The following is a 10175-nucleotide window of genomic DNA, read 5'->3' as shown; positions in this document are numbered from 1 at the left end:
CCCGCATTAATCTTGGCCGTTGAATAACAGACTCCGCCCTGCACTCCCTCCATTCGTGACATCACCAAGCAAATGCCACATGACCCCGATGCTGCCCCTGTATTCCCGCCTCACACGCTCCAGCTCACGGTGACATGCGGACCCACACCCCGACCCCACCAGCCATAGACACTGTCTTCCACGCCCAGCCCAGACCGTCGCAGGACAAGGAAAAAAGCGAGGAAAATTTTACGCGAGCGGCGAGCCCATCGTTCCTTTCACCGTCTCTCCCCACCTTTCCCTCCCTCCCAGATCTCCCCACCCGCCTCTCCCTCGCTCCCCACCCCGCGCTGCAATGGCCGACGAGCCCCTCGACGCGTCGCCGGCGCCCGCGGCCCCCGCCGCGGCGTCGGACCCCGCCCCCGCCCCCTCCCCCGCGCCGGCCGCAGCCCCCGCAGCCGCGCCCGCGGCGACCGCGTCCCTGGTCCTCCGGCCGCGGCGGGAGTCGTTCGAGCACGGGCTCCTGCCGATCCCCAAGCTGGTCTTCCCGGAGGGCACGCTCACGCAAACCCTAGCGCAGCTCAAGGCGAAGCTCGCGGCGCCGGGGCCCGGGCGCGTGGGCGCCGCGGCGCTCGCGGAGGCGCTGCAGATCCCCGCCGACCAGGCCGCGCTCGCGCTCGCGACGCTCGCCGCGGTGCTCCCCGGCGACGACGACGGCCCCGCCGCGGACGGCGCATGGGAGGCCGACCTCCGCGACGTGCTCCTCTTCCTCTACATCCAGTCCTACAAGCGCCTCGTGCCGCGCGCCCACAAGGACTCGCCGTCCGTCGCCGACGTCTGGCCATCCACCTCCGCCTTCGACGGCTACCTCTCCGCGCTCTCCCCGATCCAGGTCAGGCCCCGATCAACCCCCCCTTCCCGGCCCGATTGCTTGTGGCATGATTGCTGCGTGTTTGGATTGGGGAGCCCCCGACCGATTACTGTCTGGTACATGGATTTGGTTTCTGTTTGTACATGGTTAAGAAATGACAACCCGGTGATATATCCATTACTGAAATGACGAGCATGAGAAACATTTGATTTTCCTTTGCTCCTCAGCGTTACTTTGTTAATCAGTAATGCACGTGTAGCTCCATTTTTGTGCACTGTATGGTATTGGTGTATGGTAATGTACTCATACTTCTAGACACCGCTCTTTCTAGCTGCTGGGAGTTAGTGGCTAATGGGGTGTTTGATGATTCAGTCAGTGATCAGGGTGATTGTTAGTTACACTGAAGTGTGATATTCCTTGTGCATTTTGGGCCTTTTTCTGTGGTTGACTACACTGTGTGTTGCAGTATTTGACTGGTAATAATGTTGTACTTCAAAATACACCTTTCCCAGCTGCAACTTTACACCACCACACATGTCAAAAAAAGAAAACTTTACACCACCACGCATCTTTTATACTCCACGGTCATATCTCTCTTTATAGAAGGCAATTTTGCCCATTGTTGAAATTTCCTATCCAAATGCTGTTTTTCCCGTGAGCTAAGAAGCACCAACACGGGGATACAGACCACAGGGATATGCGATATGGCATTTTCCAGAAACAGCCAACAAGTATGTATAAATAGCTGAAAAATGTTGCATGTAATCAAGACAAAAAGATAATTTTAAGATTTCAGATCGAAGTACTACCCCATATCTTGCCTCCCTAGCCAGCAGCTAAAATACATCTCACCCAGTGTCTTAGATGGCATTTGTACCTAGCCAGCAATGACAAGGTGGCAGCAAAGAGGAAAGCCCGCAACGGCCAGCAACAGCTAACAAGAGCAATGCAGATGTGGATGTGAGATCCCGGCAGTGTCCTGGTCCTGGCTGTCGCCGCCTCTTCTCCAGGCGCATGGCATCGTCCACTTAGGGGAGGAGGAGACATTGTTGGCAATTACAGGGGAAGACATGGATGGCACTGGCCACCGGACATGGAGGATACGTCGCCTGTCGACGAGCAAGAAGATCCCGGTGATGGTGCAGTTGTGGCTCTCGCCTCTTCTCCAGGTGCAGGCTCTCGCACGACTGGGATCGCACGACTGGGAGAGCCTGGAGGGTGGCTGCTAGAAGCAACTCTACTCTAGGTTTAAGCTCAACATGTGTCCCAGCCGTGTCTTCCAAGTATCCCGACCGCCAGGGCATCACATTATTTTTAAATAAAAAAGGAGGGGATACTTAGGGATACGCGTATCCGTACATTTCTCTGTATGGCCGTATCGGTGCTTCAGAGCCTGCGAGGGCCTTTAAAGTGCGTTGTTTACATGCATCATGCTATCCTCCACTCCAAGTATGCAGTTATCATACGTTGTCCAGAACAAAATTTAAAGGCACTATTTTTCATGACAGTGAGTTATGCAAGCACGGGCTTGTGCTACTGTGCTCCTTTTCCATGATTACTACTCAGTTACAATTACATTTGTCTCCTGTTGCCATTACATGCAAAGCACAAGCTGCATTTCTTCTGCCTAGATTAGGCAGAGATCCACAACATCTACTTTTGTTAGTTGTCAAGCAGATCCTTACTATTTATCTTCTATTGCAGCTTGTACGCAGTAATAGCCGTCGGTTTATGCCTTCGCAAGCAGATGAAGAAGCTCATCAGTTATCTTATTTACAAAAGCATATGGCCAATGTTTTAACTCTTTTGGCAGATTCTGTTGATGGAGAGGGTGATGAATCTATGGTCAGTATCAATTAATCTGTAACAAGTTTCCTTTAAGAAATCCAATATTTTGTGTGACAAAGTTGATCACTTTTGTTCTTTGTCAATAACATTAATGCACTCTGATCAATTCCCCTACTCGAAGGTCATCATGTCAAGCAGTAACTTCAGATCTTAAACAGTGTGTGTAGTAGATGTAGGGCACAATTTTGAATAAAACTGGTAGAATACCGGTAATACTTGGTTTCCTGACAATAATACTGGTAACTGAATTGAAAAGAAGGCACAACTACTTTGTGTAACCCCTGCCCGATGCTCATGGCCACTGAAATCAATGAATTAACAATTAAATAATTAACCCAAGCAGTGCAAGTGCATGCACGTCAAAGGCTAGAAGCCTCATCAAACAAATAAAGGAACTGCAAGGATCACAATTGTGTGGTGAAGACATTTAAGGATGAAAGTAGACAAGATATTCATATTCCTATGGGCTGTTGAGGATAAGGTAACCTGGGTTGGTCATTCTAGGAAGCACATATGATGGAATATATCTGTAGATTACTTTGCAAATGCAAGGCACTTTCGATGAATCGGGTCTTAGATTGAAGGAAGAACAGAGCTAGTTCATCTTCTCTGCAGTACAAAAGATCTTGATATATACCATCCATGGTTGTGTATGATTGCAGAACAAAATTATCCACATTACTGTCATATAGGAGTAAATGAAATAATCTCGGCCGCATTGCTGTGTGATATACTCTTACTCTGAAAACTCCATAGAGTAGAGTAGTATAGACACTAACTGTCATTTGTATTTCTCTATATGCAGGTACTGACAATGGAGACTTTTGAGCACCTTGGATTCTTGTTGCAGTTCTCCGAAGGAACTCCTTTAAGCCAAGCTGCTCCATTTTTTGCGAATTCTGATCTAGACATGCCTGCTGCTCCTGTTCCGGCTACTCAAGTTCATGACTGGATTCTGCAGAATATAGCTTCTTCCTTGGAATATACTGCAGAAAAAGCTATAACCAAGGAAAACAATCAACGGAGTGTATCTGATCCTGATGTGGCAATGGCTGATGCTGTCACAAATACAAGAATCCAGAGCAGCTCATCAACTGGTGCTTCTGTGCAAAACAATCCTGGATACTACCGAAATACATCTTTTGTGGAGGGTATCTCCAAAACTTCTGTTGTCAAACACGGGTCTGATATTAAAGGGCATTCAATAAAGGTACCCATGTATTAGTTTTTAGTAATGTAAGTTGATATCAAGGTTTACTGAAGATGATTTGCTCTGTGATTCATATCTCGGTTGAAATTCAAGTAACATAAAGTGTCTATTTAAGTAAGGGAATTCCAAAGCTGAGTTTTGTGACCCTTCCTACAAAAAATTAATTGTTTTTTTGTAGGTTTTGAACTGCCATGATTCTGTTATCTACATCCTAGCCCCTCTCAAATATGCTACGGTGTATGGATGTTCGGACACAACTGTTGTTCTTGGTGCTATTGGCAAGGTATGTATGTGATGTAATTTTACTATCCATATTTCTATTTGAATGCATCAGGCAACATAATGTTATTCATAAGACTATTGTTCTTATATTCCAATGCATAGTTTTTAAGTTCTACTTTATCCTATATTAATTATTATGCACATAGAAATGGTATCTTCAATTACATAGTTTCAAGCCCACGGTTAAAAAAAGCGCTAGGCGTTAATTGTGTGTTTAGTCACTGCCTTGCGCTTTTCTAACCAAAGTGCACGCTTATGCGCAAATGTGCACATTAAGCGCTAGGCTTTTTTTTCCTATCTCCTAGGGCCTATGCGCGCTTAAGCGCCCGCCTAGGCCCACCTTTTTAAACTATGTTCAAGCCTAATATTGTTTCATGCTGTCAGGTGGTAAAAGTTGAGCATTGTGAACGTGTGCAAATAGTTGCGGCTTCTAAAAGAATTTTTATTGCCAATTGTCGAGAATGTATCTTCTACTTGGGAGTAAATCACCAACCACTTATTGTGGGGGACAACCATAAATTACAAGTGAGTATATGTTTATCCAATTATTGTTATCATCTGATGAAGTGTACAGTACCACATATCCTTGTTATAAAAGACAAAAAAACTGTATGAACAGTGGGATTCAATTATTATTTTCATCTGATGAAATATACACTACCGCATATCCTTGTTATAAAAGACCAAAAACTGTATGAACAGTGGGATCAAACCTTGCAAGCATTTTAGATATATACGAGGCACAATATGTTATGTTTTCCCCATTCCTGCACATTTGGAGATCAAAGAGGCACCCTTTGGAGCACTTGTGAAGTTTTAAAGTCAATCCTACCAAATGTAGAAGACTAGCATCTATCCTGCTAAATTATAACAGCAAAAGTTGATGATGGACCTGTATTATTTGATATTTACTGCGCACTTCAACAACAATTTTCTTACCTCTTGTTTTAACAGGTTGCTCCATTTAATACTTATTATCCACAACTTGGGGAGCATTTGGCACAAGTTGGTGTGGACCCTAACGTCAACAAGTGGGATCAACCTTTTGTGCTGGGAGTTGTTGATCCACATGATTCATTATCTCATCCTGCAGGGGTTTCTGATGTCCAAGCCGAGTCTGCCACTTGTCTAGATCCTGATCTATTCACAGACTTAATGGTATGGAAATATGTTATTTACCTAGATTATTGCAGCTTAAATAAAGATAAACTAATGAATTCCATGAAAATCTTTGTTTGTTTTGCCGAGCAGATCTCAGTTCTCAATCTATTGGTGTATGTCAACTTGTTGTATCTGATGCGTCCACATTAACCTTATTATTTCCTTGTCCGTGGCAGTTGTAGTAATAACTGAGATGTCATTTTGACATATTTCTCAGTTGTAACTAGTTAGTTGTCACTTGGCAACAGTGAATAACCTGATGCTGAAACTTGATATATTATTGAAGATTCACAATGTTATTTTTTCCATGGTTTCTGACCAGCCAAATATTATTTTTATTGGTTGTGCTGTAGTAATGTAGAATTCATCATGCAATACATTTCACACTGTTAATCTTCTCTGTATTTTTTTGACTGATTGGCTAATATCTTTCTGCAGATTCCTAGTTGGTTTGAGGCAGAAGGTTCTACCAAATACAATCCATTTACGTTACCTGAAGTTTACTGGGCATCACAGAGGAAAAAGGTTCATCTGCAATCCAAATTCATTTTTGCATCATTTACTCGTTAGTCATTACAAAGTACAAACTAGGACAGTTATCTTGGACATACTTGCACACAATTGTGGGATTTGATTAAAGCAGGCACACACTGTTTATTAAATTACAGTATTTATATAGTGGAACGTGGTGCTTGAGTATGTCTGGAGCAGGAAGGAGCCGAAGTTGTTGTAGGAATTAGTATAGATTACCCTGAACTTTTGGGGTTCGGTCACTTAACCCCCTGAATTAAATAACCAGGTATTTAGAAGCTTCACAATTGGAGCAAGATTACGTGGATCAGTTCTGCCATTAAAAATACCACAACTAGCCCTTTCACTGGTCAGCTCTCTCCTAACAACTGGCCACAGCTGGAAAATTATTCACTCCAATTCTCTCAACTCTCCCCAACTCACCGCTCTTGCTAGTGGTCAGAGGCAGAAGTCCCCAATTGAACCCTTAACTCTAAGAAAAGTCCGCTTTTCAACTCTAAACTCCAAAATCGTTTCGGATTGCACAATTAACTTTTTCATTTGAAAATATCTATTTAGTATGATGATTAGGCTTGCAAAGTTTACGTCACCTACACCACTCTACGCTATCTTGAAGTAAACCAGGCTAGGGGGTTATTTTCTCTGGTTTGGAGCTGTAGGGGCTAGAATACCCTGTTTTTCAGATTATGGGGTTAAGGCTGTAGCATTGATATTAAGGGAGTAACTTGGACTTACTTCTTGAATGTAAATATGTAATATTAATTTAGTAAGGGTATATATATGTCAAAACCGTTGCCCTTTCGTCAACCACCAATGTTATTTGAATTATTGCTGATTCAGATAAGCACAATGAGCTGAAAGCTTGAAATGAATATGTATTTCCTGGTAGGGTTTTGAGGTGCTGGCTTGGACTTAGTGAGTCCAATGTTGTTTGGAACAGTGTGATTAGTTCACTCTCTTGTTATTGTCTGCTGCTCATTATGTGATAACATACTGATATGTTAATGAGTGTATTTCACATATCTTGATATCTTATATATTTCTAAAATTTGGTTTCCTTGCTGCACTTCTTCAGAATGCTTCTCTGGAAGACATTCAAAAGAATATACGAGAGCTGGAGCTTGATGATAACCGGAAAAAAGAATTGGCATGTGCCCTTCATGCTCAATTCAAGGACTGGCTATATGGTAATTAATTCCTTTATTGACATTACTGTGATGATAGATTAATGTTTGCATATTTGTTTTTTTTCGTGCTTGTCTCCTACCAGCTTTTGACTTGACGCCCTCTCTTTTTTGAGGTCTGGCAGTTTTTCCTTAAGTCCATGATACTGTAATTGGCTATCTCATGGTAATCCGTGAGAACTTGATTTTCGTGCAATATCCGTTCTAGTTAGTTAGTGGTCATTGAAAAATGATCTTACATTGTGCATTATGGTGGTTAATTATGACTTCAAGCAACGATCTGGCACTGCCTTTTCGAGAGTCATTACCATTGATTTCTACATATGTTTGGAACTGCACATAATGTAGTCATCTTTGTTTTTCTATTAATAATATTCTACTGACCGTAACCACTTTCTAGAGAACAACTGATGATCTCACTGCTAAAATAAAACAAATTTTAAAAATGGTTCTAGATCCCTGTTTAGGATTCAGGATTAGTCAAGTTCGTAATTTGGGAGACTTGGACAGGACTAATGCACTTCTGATGCTTGCCATGGTTAGTCCTGGTTGCTTTGTTCTTCATTCCTGAAGTGATGTTTACAATATTTAATACAGTGATGAGAATGTGCTTCTTGGTTTGTTCTTTCATTTGAGTCATAAATTGGTAAACTTAACCAAATGAATTGGTATTTGTTACCGAAGTAGCAAACTCAACTATATGACTACCTGGTCCTTATATCTTCAGTTTCCACCATCAAACTTCTTTTCACTGCAAAAATTGTTTCCTTTACTCTTGAAATGAAGTGTTGGGAGTTAACAATTAGGTGTTTTAAATCTTGTGTCCAGCTTCAGGAAATATCCGCCAGCTTTACTGTTTGCAAGGCGAATAAGCATATATGATCTTCATCCGTAAGTGCTTAGGCGCACCTGTGAAGATTGTGCATCCTTTGCCCGGTCCCCTTCCATAGTCCAGTCCTGTCCATCCGACCGCATCATCCACGCTGACTTCTTGTCGACTGAGCTGATTCAACCATGTAGTGTTTGTCAATGTAAAAGGAATAATGTACTGCCCATTTTGTCTATTAATTTTGATCGGCTTCCCCTTGTGTTGGTTGTGGTTGGTGCAAGGATCCAAATGGGGGTTTGGTAGTTTCATATTTATATCCTTTGTAACATATACGACCATGAAAGCAGTTACTCGATTCTTTAGTGGAAATAAACATTTTTTTGCTCATCAGTTTGGCCTATTTCTATTTATACTGTAAATGCACACTTCAAGATTGGTGTACTGAGTAAGCGGTATGCAAACGTGTTCGCTGTGTATGTTTTGCACTCTGTTTGCCCTGGAGATTTTTGCCCAAGACTTCTAAAATTGTTAATCACACCAGGCTACATGTTCAGTTATATGCTAATTTATAGAGCGCTATCAAATACACCCTATGTTCCTAAATGTAAGACGATTTGGCAGTTCAAAATGTCTTACATTTAGAAACAAAGTGTGTAGTACTTTATTAGACCAAAGTTGACATCAAGATCTCCATGAATTAAAATATCCATGTGCCATCCTCTCCGGAATGATGTCCCCGATTTGCATAGCCCTGTATGCCCTATTTAAATGGCCTCACTAGAGCTTCACAACCTTCATTGTTGTTTGCAATGCGTGCACGGGCGGACCCACATAACAATAGCTTTCGTGTGTGACGTTGCCGAAGTAGCAAAGTAGGCACACAACCAAAATCTCTTTTCTCTTTTCCTTCAGAAAGATGAGATTGATAAAAACGGCAAATTGATGAGATTAGCAAATGCCATGCGTATATAAATGCCGATGTGGGAAAGGGAGACACCGAGAATTCAAGTTAATGGCCCATGAAATATTATATTAACTGGCGTCCTCAGGGTTGCACTAGTAGTACATGAAGCGCTGTTTGGTGGGTGCATGGTTGCATTAGTATTCCGCCAAATCGTGCTTGCTGGGTGAATGGATCTCTTTGTGAGTTATGTGTCCCATCAACAGTGTATGAGTGTATTCTACACTGTGAATGCAATCTCACAAGATAGGCTTTCAACTTAGGGATATATAGATTAGATGTGTTACCAGCATATGGTTGCCTATACTACCATGTTGTGCGTATCTAGTGAAACCCAATTTATTAAGAATTTGATATGCATTTTGTTATGGATTTTAGCTCATAAACACTAGTTGCAACTCGAGAAATTGCATCAGTAGACCCCAGCCAAACCATACAGGCCTAAGATGAAGGTAGGTTGAAGCTCTATCAGAGTTTTGTTGTAGATTTATGTGATTAGGGAACTGATGAGATTCATGAGTTGTATGATCAAGTATTAGTGAAAGGACATGCGGTGCCTCCATGTGTGGTTTTGGTAATTGATGACATTCTCTATGGGCTAATGGTTGCATTGAGTTATATTTGAAGGATTTGTCCATAGGCACTTCTTAAAGTTCATGTGTTGGTTCTAAAGAGTTTATGTGTTGACCAAGGTGCTATTAAGGAATTATCCAAAGATTGGTCATGTGAGAATTGATCTTATTGCAAGCATGTCTTGAAAAAGAAGATTGTGTGATCATTCATGTTTACCTTCAAGGCATCATCCAAACGAAGAGAGTTGGAAAGGTTCAAGGTTGATCAAGACTAAGTCAAGAGTGAATCAAGTTGATCAAATCACAAAGCGTAGAAGATGTACCGAGAGGGATCAAGTGATCCCATGGTATGTTAAGCATTGACCATTACGCTTTGTGTACTAACCCATAGTCTTCGTGAGAGTTCTTTGTGGGGTTAGGTTGCGGTGTGCACGTTCAAGTGATGCATCACGAAGAGATCAAGTGCTTGAAGATTGCCGTCCATTGTGGTGACAACGGACTTGTGAAGATGTGCCAAAAAGTGGCTCACCCATAATGGAGTATGGGGGAGCAATCTACTAGTCTTCATCGAGCCAACGCAATCAAGAAAGGTGGTCCTACTTGAGGAAGTCAAGATCGTCTACATCTAGCTCAAGTGGACTTTGTGCAAGGCAAAGGTTTGGCCTTGATAGGTTCTCCATTTTACTGGTCTTATGGTGGTAGTTTGGAGACCGAGTTATAGGATCGTTTGTCGTACTATCAAGGGGG

At 42.4% G+C, this 10175-nt stretch overlaps 1 protein-coding gene across 1 annotated transcript; it reads left to right on the top strand.

Annotated features, from left to right (window-relative positions):
- The first annotated feature begins 281 nt into the window (after positions 1 to 281).
- On the top strand, positions 282 to 8282 carry LOC125518872 (uncharacterized). Its single transcript, XM_048683749.2, has 9 exons — positions 282 to 871; positions 2555 to 2695; positions 3504 to 3908; positions 4087 to 4191; positions 4575 to 4715; positions 5145 to 5348; positions 5790 to 5876; positions 6958 to 7069; positions 7895 to 8282. Exons 1-9 carry the CDS (start codon positions 335 to 337, stop codon positions 7936 to 7938), a joined length of 1776 nt encoding a protein of 591 aa, XP_048539706.2. The 5' UTR covers positions 282 to 334; the 3' UTR covers positions 7939 to 8282.
- Positions 8283 to 10175: the final 1893 nt, after the last annotated feature.

This window comes from Triticum urartu, chromosome 7A (genome assembly GCF_056163025.1).
Source record: "Triticum urartu cultivar PI428250 chromosome 7A, HENAU_Tu73, whole genome shotgun sequence".
Taxonomy (NCBI): domain Eukaryota; kingdom Viridiplantae; phylum Streptophyta; class Magnoliopsida; order Poales; family Poaceae; genus Triticum; species Triticum urartu.
The sequence above is the reverse complement of the archived record's forward strand: the minus strand, read 5'-3'. Positions and strand labels throughout refer to the sequence as shown.

Bases quoted from the DNA above. Each gene is read 5' to 3' on its own strand.
- LOC125518872 (XM_048683749.2), top strand. From the start codon at position 335: ATGGCCGACGAGCCCCTCGACGCGTCGCCGGCGCCCGCGGCCCCCGCC. The intron at 4,716-5,144 runs GTGAGTATATGT...TTGTTTTAACAG, and splicing joins GGGACAACCATAAATTACAA to GTTGCTCCATTTAATACTTA. The intron at 7,070-7,894 runs GTAATTAATTCC...TCTTGTGTCCAG, and splicing joins ATTCAAGGACTGGCTATATG to CTTCAGGAAATATCCGCCAG.